The sequence below is a fragment of the Symsagittifera roscoffensis genome, chromosome 9 (genome assembly GCF_963678635.1).
Source record: "Symsagittifera roscoffensis chromosome 9, txSymRosc1.1, whole genome shotgun sequence".
Lineage (NCBI taxonomy): Eukaryota > Metazoa > Xenacoelomorpha > Acoela > Convolutidae > Symsagittifera > Symsagittifera roscoffensis.
The window spans coordinates 9,218,585-9,238,912 of NC_087070.1; the positions used below are offsets into that span (position 1 = coordinate 9,218,585).

Below are 20,328 nucleotides of genomic sequence, written 5' to 3' on the forward strand. Positions count from 1 at the left end.
TGGTTCATGTATGGTTCATGAATTGTTCATGTATGGTTCATATATGGTTCATGAATGGCTTATGTATGGTTCTTGAATCGTTCTTTAATGGTTCACGTATGGGTCATGTGTGGTTCATTTTGTTAGGAATTGCAGAACGTGAGCAGTATGGCTCACACGATAGAGTTACTGAAGGCACAGCACCAGATCACAGGCCAGCAGATAGAAGTGTGTCCAGAAGCCCACAGGGAACAGTGGCTCATACAATACGCGTTAGTACAAAAAATCCATATATATTTATGAATAGAAGCATAGAAAAACCCGATGCCAGAGTACATAAAAAGAATTATTGTAACCAGTAGTGGATAAATTAAGAAAAGCTTCCTATCTTAAACCTTCTTAAGAAAAAGATTTTCTTATAAGTTTTTTGAGCCAAACTGTATAACAATTTGTGAGGTTTTTCTAACAAAATTTTGACATAGCGACTTTGGCTAAACCAGTGGTGCTATTCCACTTGAAAACTTTCTACATTATACGTAAAAATAACACCATATTGAGGCGTAATTGGCCTTAGGATTTTTTACCAAACATGGATTTTCTGATATCAAAAAAAATAAGAGCTGGGCAAAACAGCATCTTAATTTGTGTTTAGGAGTGAGGCCAACCAACTAGCCCAGTGTCTGAAAAACTTTGAAGCTCTGCAGCTACGGGTGAACAAACTAGCTGAAGAAGCCTCCCGGTCCATTTCCGTGTCAATATCCTCGTCCACAGCCTCGTCCCACCCCCTAAATTCTTCCCAGCAACCCGGACAGGAGTTTCATGCAACGGCTTCATACCAACAGCTAGCTAATGATGAACAAGTTCTGGCCGAGAAAGTTAGAGCCAAAGCGGTAAGTTTATTGGAAAAGCAAAATGGAAAATTTTAGTTTCTCGGTGATAATTATTGTGTCCCAAAACAAGTTTTGCAGCTTTTGTCAGAAATCATGATTTTGTAAAGCTTTTTCGATGTCAGTCATGATTTGAACTTCATTTTTGTTCCACTTTTTTGTTATCAGTTTATGTAACTGCAAAACATCATCCTCAGATGAGATGGCAGATTCTGTTTAAGAGTAATGAATGTAGTTAGTGCTCTTACATAGACCTTGGTGATTTTTTTTGTTTTTTTTTTCATGAAAAATGTTATAATTTGTCCACGTTTAATTTTGATTTTTCGCGGTTTGACTTTTGATTTGTTTTTAACTTCAGTGTAATTCCATTGTTAAGAAGAAAGCAAACTGCTCTATTGAACAGCAAAATTGTAAATGTCACAAAAAACTTGCAAAACGTGATAAACTTCTAGTTTCGAAAGTGGAATTAATTATCAGATATCCTAGTGAAAAAAATGTTTACCTATTGATCCAGTTTTCTCAAATTGGGCTATATTCAGGGTTGCAGAAAAACCAGTTTAGATTTAAAAAAAACGTTTTAAAAGTTTAAAACATTTTAAACATTTTTTAAACAAAAAAAAACAAGGAAGTTATATGCATTCTGTGCACCACACTTTCCCAAGTTGAGTGCTCTTTTCATTTCATTTTAAGTAGGATCGACTCCAAGAAAGTCTGATATAAAAAAACGCAGCAAATCAAGACTGCAGAATAAAAGAATTTTTCCGTTTCTTGGAACTTTCGAACCATGCACTTTCGAACTAAATCCATCGAGGAGGTTTTTCCACGAATACTGTTCAGTTAGTCAAAGCACAGAAGAAAATCTGCCAATCAGGGGAAGTTGTTTTAAACACTAAATTATTCAGTGTTTTAAACACTGTTTTAAAAGTGTTTTAGACAAGACATGTTTTAAACAATGCAACCCTGGTTATATTTAACAAAAAAGCGTTCATCATGATTTGCTCTACAAATTCAAAGAGCTTTAAGGCCATCTACTTTTTTCTTCGAAATTCAAAAGTTGAAGGTTTTTTGAAAAACACAAGTCATTTTTTTTTCAGTTTCCTTGCGTTCATTACTCTTTTCCCACTGTCAGGGCAATGTTTTTTTTAACGAGCTCCGTTTTTGGCTTTCAGGTCTTCATAGACAGCTTGGAAACCAAGATGAAGAAATTAGATCTGCAGATAGAAAGTGACCGAAGGCAGTTCGAAGCAGAGAAGCAAAATCTACTGAATCACATACAAATGGTGAAATAGTTGTATAACCTTTTGCTACCTGACTGTTTTTGAGCCGGACTTATATTTGTTTTTCATTGATAATCATCGATAATAAGTTTTTATTGTCTGTCTCCACAAAAAATAAACATAACTGATTACAAACGACTAAAATTTGACTATAACATTTTTTATCGGATCAATAAAGTTAATATTAAGGTGCTGATCTAGGATTTTCTCGATCTCGAGGGGGGGGGGGGGCAAAATGAAAAAAAATCTAAATTTTTGTCGACTTTTTTTTCGGTCGACCAAATTGAATTTCCAAGCTCTCCTAAAGCACTTGAAAGACCCTGTTTTGGCCAAAAAAATTCCAAAAAATTGCGTTTTCTTTTGGCGCGGCGTGCTCCCCTCTTAAAGTTCGTATAGATTGGCGCCAAAGGCGCTTTAGAAATTTTTAATGGCCCGTCACCAAAAATGGATCTCTCAAAATAGTACAAAGGGAGACGCCATTTTATTTTGGTATAAGAAGATGCAGCTTCATTGATGCTGACTTAAAGCATACTTAATGCAAAAGCGGATCTAGGATTTTCTCGAGGGGCCGGATTTTCAAAAAATTCTCGAAGTTTTTGTCGGATTTTTCGAGATCTCCCAAAGAACTAAAAAGTCCCTGTTTTTTTGTCCAAAATTTCTGCGCTGCGGGCAAAAAAAACTGACCAAAAAAAGCGTTTCTAGGCATATGTTAGAAAATTATGACCAAAAAAACGCGTTTTCTTCGGCGCGCATTCCACACTCAAAATTAGTACATGTTGGCGCTGAAGGCGCCTTTAGAAAACTTTTGGGGTCCGTCACCAAAAAAAGAATATCTCAAAACAGTACAACCCGGGCCCCTTTGGGTCGGCAGGGGGTCAAATCCCTGAGGGGAAAAAGCGTCCGCCAACCCCCCCCCCCCCCCCCTTAAATCCGCCCCTGCCTAATTGTACGTGGAGCACTGCGACAAATCCAGTTATCAACAAAGATAGCCGGTTACTGTGCAAAAAGCAAAGAAGTCTTAATATCCGACCAGAGCTTAAGAATTTTTGTCAGCCATTGATAAATATGCAAATTGGAAAACACTTTTTGAAGACAAATTACATGAAAAACAAAAACTCAAAAAAAATTTAAAATTATCTTCTTTTTTAACTTTTTTTATTCCAAGGATGAAGCTAAAAAAAAACTTCAAAAATTAACGTCATTTGAATAAAGCTTAATTTTCAAGGCCTAAATTAAGCATGAATAAATTAATGTAAGTCTGATCAGTTGCTCGAAATTTAACGATAAATCAAAAAATTCAGAACGCTTTTTCTCGACACGGGAAAATTTTTTTTTGAAATTTCTTAACACCGTTCGAATTACTACTGAAAATGTTATATCTTTCAAAACAGTCGATGGTTAAGAGTAATGAACGTAGATCTTGCTGATTTTTTTTTCAGGAAAATTCTTAAAATTCTCTAATAACTACAGATGCGCATTCATACATAATGATGGCTTGATTAATGCACTTGGGTAAATTTGCATTTTTTCAATTAAAATTCATCTACTGAAAATGACGTAAATAGCACTCTCCAACTAGGAATGTGAAAATGGCGCAAAAAAACGTGAACGATTTCTAGTTTCGAAAGTGGAATTTAATTTTTAGATTTCCAGCGGAATAAAATTTTTACCGGTTGATTCAGTTTTCTCTAGTTTGATTCATGTTGTCAAAAAAGCGCCAATAATAAATTGAGAAAGGCGAGCTTTTTTCAAGAAAGTCAGTGTTTTTTATGTACGCATTGCGTTCATTAGTCTTTTCCAATCTTCGATTGGCTATGTTTATTTGTGCTAGCTGATTTTGCGTGGAAATCAAAAAGAAAAAAAGTAAAACAAACTCGAATACAGGGGCGGATCTAGGATTTTCTCGAGGGGGCGGATTTTCAAGAATTTATCGATTTTTTTTAGGTCGACCAAATTGGTTTTTCCGAGCTCTCCAAGCACTAAAAAGTCCCTGTTTTGGCCAAAAGTTTTGCACCGCAGGCAAAATTTTGAAAAAACAGGCCAAAAAAGGCGTTCTTAGGCAATTTTTGGAAAGTTCATCAAAATTAGTTTATCAAATCACCTCTTCAAAATTAGTATTTTTTTGCACCGAAGGCGCCTCTAGAAAAATTTTAGGGTCAATCAGCCAAAAAGAGGTATCTCAAAGTCATAAAAGGGGGACCCTTTGGGTCGGAGGGGGTCGAATCCGCTGGTGCCCGAATACAAAGTTCCTCCCCATTTTCAATGGTCGGATCAAAATCAAAAAAATGCACGGTGACAGTATATTTTCCATCAAATTTTATAATAAAATAGTAAACGATATACTTCACAGCAAGTCAAAATTTTTGTATTATAGCTCGAAACTGGACACAACACTAATGAGTTCGACCAATCCTTGTTGTCAAATACTCAAAGCTCTCCTTTCGAACTCGGATCTCGATTGTCTCAAATTCATACACAAGGAAGATCCAATTCGGCGCTCGGTCATTCGTTACCTTTAAATCCGAGACTGCTTTCGCCGTCGCCCCCAGACAACATTCATACTCGTCGGAAAACGAGAGACACATCGTCGCGCCATAACAGAAACATTTCACAACCAGGGTTCTATGATTCAATGCGCAATACGCCGACAAATTTTATCGAAAGCTCCTCCGACAATCCGTTTTTCTATACAAATACTCGTCTAATTGATCCTAAAATTCCATTTATCGGATCCAAAGCTAACGTATCACACGAAAACACAAAATCTATCCATGAATCTTTTGCGAATACCTCTCGGAGTTTTCCAGTCGAAGTAATAAACGTCAGCTCATCAAGAACTACTGAAATGCCAGACTATCAACTTATACGCGACAATCCAAACTTAAACACAGCTTTAGGAGTCTTTAACACAAGTTCAAATCCAGGTGTACTAAGTGCAGCAGATTACGCTAGACCTAACTATCAGTCGCACAGCGCAACTGCTTCTCCTGTACCTTCAAGGACCAACCGTCCTATTCGGCCAATCGCGAGCAGCTTAGGGATGAAGATACCGAATTCATCAATGCATACACCAGCGAGATCAAGTTTTGCAAACTTGGGACCCACGAATCACGGCATGTCGGTATCTCCTCTGCCTCAGAATATTGGATCCCAAAAAATGCATCCAGCATCCTTAGGACCATTGAATCCAAATAGCATAACATCACAGAGGCCACTAGCCAAGACCCATATATCTAGCGTTCAGCAACAAGTGACTGGCCTGCAGATCCCAGGGTTCCTGCAGTCTTCGCAGCTTGGGAACCTTGTCTCTGGGGTTCCAAATATTGCAGGGATCCCTGGTGTTGTCGGAGTGCAAAATATAACGGGATACCAAAATATTCCTGGAGCCCTAAATTCTAGCGGATTGCAGAACGCTTCAGGACTCCATCGAAATATTTCCAGTTTACCCAATCAAACAATCGGTTTTGTGGCCCCACATCAGCAAGCATCAGCAAATTTTCCATTGACCAATCAACGAGGAGTAATTCAACCAGTTTTGACCAATCATAGTTCCGTGTCAAAGTCATCGCAGTTATATGAACAGGTATTTCCGGCGTCAAGAACTTCGGTGCCCGTGAACAGATTGTCTGGATTGTTGATTCCTGCTTCCAACTTCCAAACAAACTCTGATTTAAGACAGGCTTCAAGTGCTGCATTCTATCAAGATTCGCAGGTAAATACAATGTTTACGGAAGAGAACTTATAGGTATATAATCATTGCCGAAAATCTGATACAACCAATGTTAGTGAAAACTTTCTGCCCCAACCAATGTGCTGGGGGATCCGTTAGGAATATAAATGTGGAAATAGTAAAGATTTCAAAGCGGTTTTATAATGAATTTTGAAAGATTCATGGATGTTCATGAATGCCATTTAAGTCATATACTGGTAATGACGAATTAGTACAATGTGTTCCCGGGTCGAGTTTGTGGTTTTATGATCAGACGCGACCGAAGTTGGCTATTTTCGTACCACCGCGACCAAAAATTCGTTTTTTTTCCGACTTTGCGGACCGAGGCAATATGTCCGCGACCGGCACGACCGGGAGGAAAGTTGGTCGCGGCAGTCAAAAAATTAAACGCGACGGTCAAAAAATTAGTCGCGGCGTTCGAAAATTCAGTCGCGGCGGTCAAATAATTAATCGCGGCTGTCGAAAAAATTATTCGCGGATGTCGCAAAATTTGTCGCGGCGGTCAAAAAATTAGTCACGGCGGTCAAAAGTTAGACGCAACGGTCGAAAAAATAGTCACGGCGTTCGAAAAATTAATCGTGGTGGTCGAAATTTTAGTCGCGGCTTGGTCGAAAAATTAGTCGTGGCGGTCGAATAGTTTGTCGCGGCATGGTCAAAAAATTGGTCGTGGCGTTCGAAAAATTAGTCACGGCGGTCAAAACGTTAGTCGCCACGGTCGAAAAAAATAGTCGCGGCGGTCGAAAAATTAGTCGTTGCGGCCAAAAAATTTGTCGCGGCATGGTCGAAAAAACAGTCACGGCGTTCGAAAAATTAATCGTGGTGGTCGAAATTTTAGTCGCGGCTTGGTCGAAAAATTAGTCGTGGTGGTCGAATAGTTTGTCGCGGCATGGTCAAAAAATTGGTCGTGGCGTTCGAAAAATTAGTCACGGCGGTCAAAACGTTAGTCGCCACGGTCGAAAAAAATAGTCGCGGCGGTCGAAAAATTAGTCGTTGCGGCCAAAAAATTTGTCGCGGCATGGTCGAAAAATTAGTAGCGGCGGTCGAAAAATCTGTCGTGGTGGTCGAAATTTTAGTCGCGGCTTGGTCGAAAAATTAGTCGTGGTGGTCGAATAGTTTGTCGCGGCATGGTCAAAAAATTGGTCGTGGCGTTCGAAAAATTAGTCACGGCGGTCAAAACGTTAGTCGCCACGGTCGAAAAAAATAGTCGCGGCGGTCAAAAAATTAGTCGTTGCGGCCAAAAAATTTGTCGCGGCATGGTCGAAAAATTAGTAGCGGCGGTCGAAAAATCTGTCGCGGTGGTCGAAAAATTTGTCGCGGCATGGTCGATAAATGTGTCGCGGCGGTAGAAAAAATAGTCGCGGTGGTCGAAAAATTAGTCGCCGCTGTCGAAAAATTAGTCGCGGCGGTCGAAAAACTTATCGCGGCGGTCGATAAATTAGTCGCCGCGGTCGAAAAATTAGTCGCGTCGGTTGAAAAATTAGTCGCGGTGGTCGAAAAAATTAGTCGCCGCTGTCGAGAAATCAGTCGCGGCGGTCGAAAAAATTGTCGCGGCGGTCCAAAAAATTGTCGCGGCGAGGTCGAAAAGTTAGTCATGGCGGTCGAAAAATTAGTCGCGACTGAAAAAAAGTTAGCAGAAATTGGCGCAGAAGTCTCTTTTTCTTGAAATATACTATTTTGGTTATGTTTCAGAAGAGATTTTGAGGGTGCTCTTACGAAAACTGACACTAAAACAAGGAACTCTAGAGCATCAAAAACTCATCAAGGATTGTTTCGAATTGAAGAGAACGAAAACGAACAAAAATATAGTCACAATCAACAAATTTAGAATTCTGTAAATGATAACTGTATTAATCTGCTTTTGTTTCTATTCAACAAAGCAAATTACTGTAGATTTTGGTTATTGTAAATTTTGATCCGCAATCGAGACGCTTCAGCGTTGGTGCTATCGGTTATAATCTTTATTGTGCATGAATTGAATTATGAATTTTACCAATTTATTCTCTATATTTGCAATATTCAATAAAACATTTCATTTGATTCTCTTAAATGCGATAGAAGCGGAGCAATAGAAGCTTTTTAAACCACAGCAAAAACACCCGCACACTACTTTTTTTTCGTCAAGTCAACAAAACAAGTTTTATCGAATTTAATGGATTATGAATTTAACCAATTTATTCTCTATATTTGCAATATTCAAAAAAAAATATTTCATTTGATTCTCTTAAATGCGATAGAAGCGGAACGATAGAAGCTTTTTAAACCACAGCAAAAACACCCGCACACTACTTTTTTTCGTCAAGTCAACAAAACAAGTTTTATCGATTTTAATGGATTATGAATTTTTTTTAAAGATATTTGTCTGAATTTTTCAAACACGGCAGTTTTTCCCAACTGGAGAGTTGATTTTGGCCTAACACAATTTTGTTGGAAAAGGGCAAAAGTGACACTTAACTTTTGGCTAAGAAAATTGTAACATTGTTTTTAAAACTGTTTCCTTTCACTATTTTATACTTTTGTACTATTTTATACACATATTTTTTCATTACGAGGCCAAACTGTGCATTTTGTGCATTATAAGCGGATTCCGCAACAAGGACGCTCCCTTTGTTTTTCTTTTGTTCTTTCAATTTCTTTGATAGTTCCGACAAAATTTTAACATGTTTAAAGACTTGTCTATGAAATCCATAGGAACACAGACACAATACAGACACAAAATTGTGCGCCTATCCAGTGGGCAGTTTGGCCTCGTAATGTTTGGTTTCTCCGTTTTTGCTGACCTTTTTTACACCCTCCCCTATAATAATTACGTACCTCATTTTCTCCTGGTCACCCTCCCCCCGAGCCGGCGGAGGGGGGTTTTCTGATCACTGTATTGCTTACTTATCGCCGAATCGTTTTTAGGGTCTTATGCACTAAACGGCCCAAATTCATTATTTCTACATTTCTTGAACTGAAATTATTGTGGATGAATTTGATTGGCTACTTAGCCAATCAAGTTGCATCGACATTTTCTGCCATTTCAATTGAAATTTCAAGCAGATACAATTATTAGCCGAAATGATAAAGAAAATTGAATTGTGTTTTGTCAAGCCATTTTAGTGAAATTTGCTTGTCTGGGAAATTTGCTTGTTTCACAAGTGACTCAAAGTTAATTTGATAATTTGACTCAAAATTCCACCTTTTCGCGAATTTCGGCTAATTTTTTTATCTGCTAGAAAAGTTGATCGGAATGCCTGACCGTGTAACCTGAATTTGATTGGCTAAAATTACCCAATCAAATTTGATCGCATAATTTCCAGCTTAAGATGTAGAAAAATTGATTTTTGGCCGTTTAGTGCATACGACCCCATTTTTATCCCCCTAACCACAGTTAAACCCTCCGCACGGTAACCACCTTCCGCACCCGCACGAGGCTAAAACTCGGAGTGGGTGTGGGGAGGGTATGGGTGGAAGTCTTTCCTTGGGGGAGGGGGTTGTAAGCGGGGCTTACCATGTTCGTTATGGTTTTATTTTTGCAGAGCGTCGCAAAAAGTAGAGTTACACTCCATTACACTCTAGTGGGGGCAAGAACTTTATCACGTTGAAAATCTCAAAACTTTTCAATAATTTTTCTAACAACATTTGAAAAAAGTGGATCAAAAAAGAGCCTAATTTTTTTTCTCAAAGCCATTCGGATAGAAAATAACAAAATTTGAGGAATTTAGTTTTTTTGGTCAATTTTGGTTTTAATAGGCTTTATGGGGACTTAAAAGTTCAAATTGACCGACCTAAAAAGATTCGACGAAAAATATTTTTAGGTCGGCAAATTTTTTCTCAAGGTGATGTCCCGCGTCTAAGAAAAATGGAAAAAAAAATCAAATTTGAGAGACTTTTGTTCTCAAAATTATTATCAATATAATCGATTCCCAAGTTGTAACTGATGTAAACTCATTAGAAAAAAGCACTTTGACAATCAGAAGCTGTTTGATTTTCTATTTTTCATCAAACTCAGGATTTTTTTTTTAATTCTGAAAGAAAAATCTCAAATTAAAAAGTTTTGCTTTAATGTGACATCCTAGCAAATCCACTGCCTCATTCAATTGACATTCAGGATTTTCAACACCTGATGAAAGCGAAACTACTTAACGGGATGTTGAAGAACCTCGAAAACTTTAACAATCAGACAAGCACTTGCGCTTGGTGGATGAACTGTGGTAGTACATAGCAAAACAATTGAAGCCCTCTAACTTCATAATTGATGACATTAAAGGGGGATAACCCTTATGTTGTACACTATATCCATAATAATGACAATCAAAATCATAATAAAATTATAATAATAGTTAGTAAGGAGGTTGCTATTTCTAGTTAATTCGATTCAGGTTGAAGTGAATCTGAAAACGAATTGGTTTGGACAAAAAAGAGACAAGTACTGCACAGCCCTGAAAATGAATCGAGTTCATTTTGTCTAAAGAATTAAAAAACGACATTCTGATCCAAGCAAGACGTTCTGATCCGACGTTCTTTATCTTTTCATTCGATAACTCCTGAAACATTAAGCCTTGTGTCACTCAATTCATTCATAAGATGCACCTTGCGTGTTAAACATCTTAACTTGGGTGATAGTAGTCAAAAGAGTCCCAACGTTAATCAACCATCACTTTAAATCAAATAGTAGCAGGTGAAGTTTCTTCCTTCTTCAATTTTCGGACATCAATATTTTTCGAAATTTCTCCAAAAATAGCTAGTTGAAAATAAATTGAAATTTTTATGGAGAAAAAAAACGACACGAGCAGAACCAATTTGTCTCTTTCCGAAATTAATTGTGATATTCAACAATGTAAAACTTTGTTCTGTAGCACTACTTCTTTAATACAACCTTAATTACTTCATTATTCAAGGTGTTTTGAACAAGGTGTATTGCTTATGAAAAGCTGCTATTTTATACTTGCAGTCGCTGTGATTTTTTAAATTTAAAGTCCAAAAGTCGAAAGGTGAACTTAGCAAAAAAACTTTTTTTACAGAAAGTTTTTTGTTGTATCTCTTGACTTGATAATCAAAATAATTCTAGTAAGTATAGATTTATAAAAAGTTTGTACGAAATCAGAAGTGATAGAATTCTTGAAATTTTCAATAATTTCTCCTAAGATCCACTTGGTGTAGTTCAAACGACGCATTCGTCTTTTGAGGCATTCGCCTTATAATTTTAATATTTTCTTTGATGTTAAAATCTGGACTATCTGGGGGCCAGTCAATGGATCAGACACCGTTCTCAACCAGATATTCTTCAATAATTTCTGCATAATGAACTGGGCAGTTGTCCTACATCAGTTCCCATCCAAAACTTGTGTTTCTTTGATTTCGTTTTGGTCCAGTGCATCCCTGTGATTTTATGCATCGTAAGGTGTGATAAATTGCCGAAGGTGCGATAAGTTTGCAAAAAATAACTGAAAAACGCAACAAAATCTTCAACACGATTTTCACTGTTCACAACGTTGTCACTACACTCTGCTATATCTCTTTATCTTGAGAGCGAATCCTACCTCGGAGGATTCGCGGAGAGCATAAAACTTGAGGTTTTTGGATCAAAAACGGCACTTTTGCAATCTATAGGTTCTGTACTTCTTCCCAAGTTCACTTTTAGAGCTGCCGAACGACTCAAATTTCCTATACTTTTGATTCGTCCCCGTATGGTTACCGCCGAAATCGTTTTAGGGTAAAAAAAATCGACTTCTATCTGCAGTGATCTGACTAATCTCTCTTTTTTACCTTCTTCAAGTCTCAGATCAGCAGTTTGTCCTCTTGTCCGTCGTTTTTTGGACTTGTAACCGCGTTTTGATATCTCATTTAAAGTGGGATCATTCAAGCAACCTTGATTACCAACTGTAGACGTTTGTTTATTCAGTCCCAGGTTTTTGCCAATGTTAACGAAACTTAAACCATATTCTTGATAAAATGAAACAATTTTGTGTGTTTTTCATGGTTAAAAGCCACGCTTACTCATTTCGTCAACAATACGAACAAAAATTGACACTATGCTAAAAATGTGAATATAGGCGCGTGAAAACAATTACAAGAATTATCAATTGAACAATCTTTTGTGCCCCTTTGAACAGTCTATGTATGGGAATTGATTTCGAAAAAACATCACTGATTTACGTACATTACTTTTCACTGGAATATTTTGAAAAAACGACCGTCTGAAATTTTTTTGCTAACCTCTGAATAGCCAATATTTTGTATTTCTTATTACTCAGAGATCTCGTTGAAAAATGTTCGAGTCCGAATCGCGACTGAAATGGCGTTAGTAGAACATCTTGTTTGAAACTGGGATTCATTTCGAAATACGGAAAACTGCATGTTAAAAATTCAGACTCAAAGCTGCTGTTTTTTTCCGCTCTTTCAATTATGATTGAAAATAATGATAAAAATTGCAAAACAAACGTTCCAAAATCAAAAAAACCCAAATTCAAATCAAAAATTGGGAACAGAAAATTTTTTGGCAAAGAAATTTCCGAGAATAAGAGAAAAAAGGCACAAGAGATTGACAAAGATTTTACATATTTCCTCAATTGAGTTAAAAACAATTACGATACATTATTGAAAAAAAAACAATAAATATCCGAATTCCAGGAAAAGACTGTCAACTCTTTTTTAACAGCAGTGTTTCCATACTAAGCGTATTTTTAGGCTCGAAAAAACTAATCTAATTTCCAAAATAGAGTAAGCGTCTTTAAAAAAAAACAATTGAATTAATCGAAAGTGTTGTAAAAATTTCTTGTAATGATTTCTTTAGAGGAGCAGTTTTCAATCAATAGCGACAATAGTTTGTTTGATTTGTTGGTCATATTGTCTGCGACATATCTCTCAATATCTGTAAGTAGAAGATAAATTGAACCAAATCGATCACTCGTGTCTAGAAGTTTCATTTGAGACTCGCTTGTTTTTGTTGGAACAAAGCTTGATAAAATTTGTTCAGGCGAGCTTAAAGTTGAGTCACTGAGTTTTTTGCAGAGGTCGGGGCTGGGAATCGAACCGGGATTGCTTCGGTCTGAATTGTAAGATAAACTTCTTGCTGAAAAAGATGTTTTAGTGGCAGTTCTTGTTCTAAGTTTGCAATAATTTTCCAACTCTGATAGCGTTGTGAGTTGACATTCGTGAAGAGAACCAGGTTGCAGTGGACTTGATTGCAGGGCTAGGCTCGGATTCATGTCTGAAACAAAAACCCATTTTAAAAATATACCATAATGTTTCATCCTGAGACAACTGTGGGCTTTCAAATGGTTTCTCAACTTCTCCTAATTTCAGTTACATGTGTTGGATGAGATTCTTTTGGCTTTGACGCAAAACGAGCGATTACGGATTCAAATAGCCAGTTTATAAAGCATGCTATTCTTTACTCTCCAAAGTATATCTTTTTTCTGAGTTCAGTTTTTTCTTCAGGCAATCATTATTCATAAACTCAACCGAGGTAATGTAACACTGAAAGCCTAAAAAAATTCCGTACTTTCCTCGAAACTCGAAACAAAAAATGAATTTCGATTTGTAACACTTTTTTTCTCAATTTTGAGAAGAGCTGGTTTTATTCTGATCGCTCCCGAAAATGGTTGAGAAGAAAAGAGCTCTGGCCGAGGGTCCATTTTAGACTTTTTCCAATAGCTTTAATTCTATTGGTAGACCATCAAGTGTACTATCGTACTTTTGCAATTTCAATTGAAGTTTGGAGACCAAAAAACTAGTTCATTTAAGTTCTCTCAATTTTTTGGCTCAATCACAATTTTTAATTCAATCCAAATCTGAAAAACTCAATCGAAGTCATTGTTCCGACCTCTGAAAAAATTGTAAGTTTTCATTTTTTTTTCTGATTTTTAATTTCCTTTCCATTCAAAACCAGACAACACAAATCTTCATAGGAGTGAGTCAAATCATAAATCAAATCAATGATCTTTCAAACCAATTTTTATAGTTTTATTGGTTATTTTGTTAAATATAAATAACTGTAGTCGATAACCTGCCTTTTTTAAATCATCAAGCCACGCACAAAAAACGACACAAGTTTGCAAAAACTGATATTTCTATAGTTTTTTATTCAATAAACATTTTATTAATAAATATTAAATTGTTTTCGTAGCAGAATCTCTTCAATAAGCATTTGTCAATATGCATAATTCTGATGCGCAAAGACATAAAAAAGCCCGACAGGCCTAGTCAAGTGATGTCCTAAATAAGCAGTACATTTTCTAACAAGTACTGAGAAGTTTCAATTGTTTGATAAATGAAGTTGTCCAAACCCTACAACCTCATTTTAGAGAAAAAATCTATCGTTTCTTTATTATTTCTGATGTATAACTCTCGAAAATTGATTAATTTTTATAAGACTTTCGTTAAGATTGCTACTGTATCAGCAAAAGCTGCAAGAAATTTCAAACAAAATTGAATAGTTTTCTAACCTGTACACCCCTTTTTGAGGACTTTTATCATTGAATTTATTCGTTGGTTTGATTTTGTATTTCTTTTTTACTTCAATATATCAATCTCTGAGTTCAAAATTGAGTTTTTTACGAATTCATTTCTCAAATCTTTACAAAAAATCAGAACTAAAATTTTGAATAGCTCTCTTGAAGTTTTTATTTTAATATTGTTACAGACTGATATCTTAAAAATATTCTCAGAATTTGATTATGTTTCATTTCAAGTTTTTGTAGTGATGTTTTTTTTAGCTGTACCGTACAAAATAACACAATTTTGCAGTTTTGGCTGAATGGACTAAAGTACGTTTTATGCTGTTGTGCTGTTGTTAGTATGTCACCAATCGGTAGTGCAACCCACAGAAGTTTTCATTTTTTTGACAAGAAAGTCAATACGAAACCTGAAGTATAATTTTGCGTCTATCTGAATGCCCAAACTTTTAGTGCAATAGTTGGGTGCAATATTAGTGCAATAGCTGTTCGGTCAATATTAGTGCAATAGTTGTTCGGTCTTTTAGTGCAATAGTTGTTCGGTCATAGTTGGGAACAAAATTTGTAAATCCTGGGTCTAACTTGACAGAGGCTTACTATAGAGATTTTCATTTTTTGTTCCTTGTTCCTAACTTGTTCCTAAATTTTTCATCACTTGTTCTTAATTTTATATTGCCTATTCCTATGTTTATTTTCAAAATTGAAATGAAAAATTAATATTTTGTCAATGTTCAGAGTAATTTTCGTATTTTTGAGAAAGTCTGAGAAAGTACCATCAGCGCATAATTTTGTGTTCACTGAGTTTGTGATCGTTTTTAAACCATTTATCATTAAAAAGAACAGTAGTGGCCCGAGGACTGAACCCTGCTGAACTCCATAACGGATAACTTTCAAATTATGACATTTCAGCTCCTATTTTGACTAAATGTGATCTATTTGACAAAAAAATGATTGCAACAATGCCTGAATGGCACCTCTTATTAGCAGTTTATAGATTTTGCTGACTGGGAAATTTCCTGAGGGAACTGAAATTCTGTTTTTTTTTGGTAGGTAGTTTCTGCTGAATGGTCTGTAGTCATTGTAACCGACATCTCAACAAATTGGGCAAAAATTCAGTACACCACATCTCATTAGCTTTTGGAAGTAATTGTTTTACGAATTGATACTAAGAAGTTGTTTTGACATTTTTGATAGAAAGCATTCTGACAAAGCGCATTTCATAGCGCATTCCGATTTTAATTTAATATATAAGACTGAAGTGTAACGCACCTCCGGTGCTTCGATTTTTTAAGAACACTACAGAAAAGTGCATATATGGAAATAAAATCTGCTTCTTCAGCGTGTACTCTGACAGTATTGGATTACAGGTTTGGTAAATTCAGCTTCTCTAAAATGTTTTTTTACAAGTTTTTTTTTAATTCAAACTTTGAAAAACCACAAAAGTTTTACATCTTAGTTTTATTTGTAACATTTTAAAAACAATTAAGTGTTCGAATTTAGACGCAAGATTTGCAACTACTGAGAATGCATTCTCAGTACCCCAGAGCAGCGTCGGGAAATTTCAAATTTGGAAAACTGCCATATCTCGAAAACCAAAAGAATTTGAGCAGTCATGAAAAGACAGCAGATCTGCAATTTTTGTATGTAGCCTGACAGCAACTCTTTTTGGTTTTTATACAGATTATATATTTACACGCAGGCTCCACTATCTCAGCACTCTTCAGCTTTTTCAAAGTGATAATTTGTGTTTAACGAAAAAAAAAACTTCACATTCATTCTATCTCGTATATTGCATTGGTTAGGAATTGTTCCAGTTTAATTCAATGTTATTTTAAACGATTTGGAAGTGTTGTCAGGGTTCCCCATTGGTTACAACATCGACCTCTAATTATGAATGGCCAAATACTTTTAATGAAAATTTTAGGTTTCATAGAACGAATCGGTTCACAAAAAAAAAGAAAATTTTCTAAGCAAGCTTTTCAAAATATGAAACTTTGAATTTCTTCAAAAGGATTCAGGAAACAAATCGGATGGCAAAGTTTTAGGTTTGTCTATGGAAGCTATTCAAGCGATGAAATTTTGAAATGTTACAAAGTTTTACATAGTTCAAATCGGTTTGCAAACAGCTAGTTTTTCTAGCAAGATTGCTGTTTTTTGTTGATTCTTTTCAGATAGAATTCAATCTGAAAAGTCAAAATTTCGGAGAAAATGGACAGGCACTGTCTAGCCTTGAAATTAGATTGTGCTCATCTTGTCTAAAGAAAAAAAATTTTGCCAAAAATTTCTAGATTATTCCAGACTTAAAAAAATTCGAAATTACTAGAACATGGGCGACCTTCTCTTTAAAGTTGAGCTTTAACAAATTTCTCAAACATTGCACTCGACAAAATTAAAGCGTTGCGTTCATTTAAACATTGCGTCGATAGCGCATTCCGATGTTCATTTAGTATATACAAGCAAACCCAACTCTAAATGATTAATCAGCTCGCCAAAAGTAACTTGTTGTTAAGATAAAAAAATCAATCTATGAAAACTTGAAACTATTCAAGTTATTTCTTGAATCAAATCAGAGGGCGCAAAATTAAAAGTGTTCAAGCTACTCTAGATATGAAACTTTGAGATAATTTAAATTAATTCATGTAACGAGTAGGCTGAAAAAAAAGAGTTTTTCAATTATTTCATGTAGCGAGTAATTTGACAATTTTTTTCTAATGAAGCCATTTAAGCGATGAAGCTTCAGATATTCCAAATTATTTTTTAGACCGAATCAGTTTACTATGAGCTCAAGACTTCCTTAGAAAGCTATTCCAGCTTTAAAAAATGTACATATTTCCAAATCATATCATGATGCGAACAAGTTTTTGTTAGTTTTTTAAGCAAGTTATTCATAATATGAAAATTTTTACGAGTATTTTGTAAAGCAAATCAGATGGCAAAAAAAAAGTTTGTCTGAGTAAGCTTTTGTTCATAAAATTTCGAAAAATTCCCTTGATTTTGATATTGCAATTCGGGTGGCAAAAAATTCGACTTTTTTTATTGAAGCCAGTCAAGCGATGATACTTTGAAACACAGCGTATTATTCTATGAGAAATTTTAACGCGGTTTTCATAGAGCTATTGAAATAGCAAAAAACCAAGCAAAATTTAACTCTATTGAAGCCACTGAAGCGATGATACTTTGAAATTTAGCAAGTTAATGAATGAAACTTTTGAAAGAGCTAATCGGATGGCAAAGATTTAAGCATTTTTAATAAGCTATCAGTTATGAAACTTCGACTATTCCAAGTTGTTTCATGTAGCGAATATGCTGGCAAAAAATTCAAAATTTCTATTGAGGCCATTTGAGCGATGAAACTTTAAATTTTTTACTTCTTAGATTAAAATTGAAGACGAGAAAATGAAGATTTTCTAAGCAAGCTACCCCAGATAAGAAACTGTAAGTCTAGAAATATTTCGTCTATCTTTTCTATTAAAATCTTTCAAGTTCGCGAATAGCTTAAATGTTCCAAAAAAAATAGTCAAGCGATAAAATCTTCAAATATTTAGAGTTATTTTTTAAGGTCGTATGGGTTTGCGAATAGTTCAAGGGAAGTTTTCAAAGCTAAGGTATATTCCAAATTTTTCAATGAAGCAAATTGGATCGTAATAAATTATTTTGTTTAAATCTTCTTAAAATATGAAAAATTTCAAGTTTCTCCTATGACTGAATCAATTTCTATGAAAATTGTTCAAGGTTCGAAAATTTGACATTTTGAAGTTATTTTGTAGACCAAAACGATTCGCTCAACTTAATATTTTTGGAAAAAACTTTCAAGTGATGAAACTCAAGTGATCCAAGTTATCTTCAAAACGACCGAATTGAATCACGAAGTTTTTTTAAGCAATGTAGTCGGGAAAACTTCCCTGTTTCTATTCTATCAAGATTGAGTTATTCGAAGTTAATTCATGGATCGAGTTTTTTAAACAAAATTTTTCAAGCTGTTTCATAGACCGAATATTTTTGCAAGAAGCTTGAATTTTACTAAGCAAATTACTAGAGCTCTGAAAGTTTGAAATATTTAGAGTTATTTTATGGAGCAAATATTTGCTAAAACATTTGTGAAAATTGCTTTAAAAGTTTTGGGCTTTTCAAAAACGAGTTGGTTTTTGAAATAGTTTGATTTATTTCAAAATTTTTCTGAGCGTGCTATTTATGCGATGAAACTTTAAAGTCGCATAATTGTCAAGTTGTTTCATAGAAAAGTTCGAGTGGTGAGGAATTTCAATTGTTTTAGCAAGCTATCGAGGCGATAAAAATTTGAATTATTTGATGTTTTCCCAGAGCAAATTGGTTTTTAAAAAGCTAGTTTTCTACCAAGGAAGTTGTTATTTTTATCTTGTTCGTTTTAGAAAGAAATCAATCTGAAAAGGCAAAAATTTCGGCAAAAATTGGACAAAAATTGTCCAGCCTTGGTATTAAATTGATTTCAGCTTGTCTGAAAATTGACTTTTTGTGAAATTATTTCGAGTTTTCATAAAGCAAATTGGTTTGCAAATCTAGTTTTGCCAGCAAGGAGGTTGTTGTTTTTAGTATGTTCGTTGTAGAAATGAAAAGAAATAAAAAAGCAAAAGCTCGTCGAAAATATGGACAAACACTGTCTAGCCTTGAAATTGAGTTGAGTTCATTTTGTCTGAAGAATTAAATTTTTATCAAATATAATTCTTGAAAAATTCAGACGTTAAAAAATTTGAAAGTTCTCGAATATTCTTGGCCTTCTCTTAAAAGTTAAGCCTAGAGATTGTTTAAAGGTTGTATTCGACAAAACTGAAAATGTGCTTTCAGTTAAAAATTGCGCCGTAAGCACATTCAGACTTTCATTTAATAAACAAGACTAGCCTGTAACGCATATCCAGTGATTCGAATTTTTAAGAACACTATAGAAAACGGAATATTTTGAAAAATGATTTGCATCCTTTGAGTGTACTCTGACATCACCTGATTCTAGGTTTGTTTATTTGAAATTTTGTAAATCGTTTCTTTTTCAAGTTTTTTTTAAATCAAAATTTAAAAAACCATTTAGTTTTTACATCTTAGTTCCTTTGTAGCAATTCAAAATGACACGAAAAAATGTCACCTCTCTTAAACTGAATATAAATAAGCAGGCGCATTTAGAAGCAAAATTTGAAATTATTGAGAGTACCTTTTCAGTACCCTACAAAAGCATCTGGAATTTCAAAATTTGCGAAACTTCAAGTTTAAATTTTCTGAAAAAAATTTATTTGAAAAACCATTAAAAAAGTCAAATCTCATAGCTGCCAATTTTCGGTCATAGTTGGGAACCAAATTTGTAAATCCTGGGTCTAACTTGACAGAGGCTCACTATAGAGATTTTCAATTTTTGTTCCTTGTTCCTAACTTGTTCCTAAATTTTTCATCACTTGTTCTTAAATATATATTGCCTATTCCTATGTTAATTTTCATATTGAAATGAAAAATTATTATTTTGTCAAGGTTCAGAGTAATTTTCGTATTTTGAGAAAGTCTGAGAAAGTATCATCAGCGCATGATTTTGTGTTCACTGAGTTTGTGATCGTTTTTAAACCATTTATCATTGAAATGAACAGTAGTGGCCCGAGGACTGACCCCTGTTGAACTCCATAACGGATAACTTTCAAATTATGACATTTCAGCTCCTACTTTGACTAAATGTGATCAATTTGACAAAAAATGATTGCAACAATGCCTGAATGGCACCCCTTATTAGCAGTTTTTAGCTTTTTCTGACTAGGAAATTTCATGAGGGAACTAAAATTCTGTTTTTTTTTGGTAGGTAGTTTCTGCTGAATTGTCTGTAGTCATTGTAACCGACATCTCAACAAATTGGGCAAAAATTCAGTACACCACATCTCATTAGCTTTTGGAGGTAATTGTTTTACGAATTGATCTAAGACGTTGTTTTGACATTTTTGATTGAAAGCATTCTGACAAAGCGCATTTCATAGCGCATTCCGATTTTAATTTAATATATAAGACTGAAG

General features: G+C 35.0%; 2 protein-coding genes across 3 annotated transcripts in view; one reads left to right on the forward strand and one right to left on the reverse strand.

Moving 5' to 3' along the window:
* The window catches only part of LOC134853879 (uncharacterized), an 87,271-nt gene extending 79,437 nt beyond the window's left edge, over positions 1 to 7,834 (forward strand). For both annotated transcript variants that reach the window (XM_063869834.1, XM_063869835.1), the window contains 5 exons: positions 127 to 251; positions 632 to 869; positions 2,036 to 2,146; positions 4,518 to 5,855; positions 7,563 to 7,834. In XM_063869834.1, the coding sequence (XP_063725904.1) occupies positions 127 to 251; positions 632 to 869; positions 2,036 to 2,146; positions 4,518 to 5,855; positions 7,563 to 7,574 (1,824 nt within the window). In that variant the 3' untranslated portion in view covers positions 7,575 to 7,834. The remainder of the gene's footprint in view (positions 1 to 126; positions 252 to 631; positions 870 to 2,035; positions 2,147 to 4,517; positions 5,856 to 7,562) is intronic.
* LOC134854121 (hypoxia up-regulated protein 1-like) overlaps positions 1 to 20,328 on the reverse strand; it is a 506,694-nt gene that overhangs the window by 394,790 nt on the left and 91,576 nt on the right. The window lies entirely within an intron of this gene.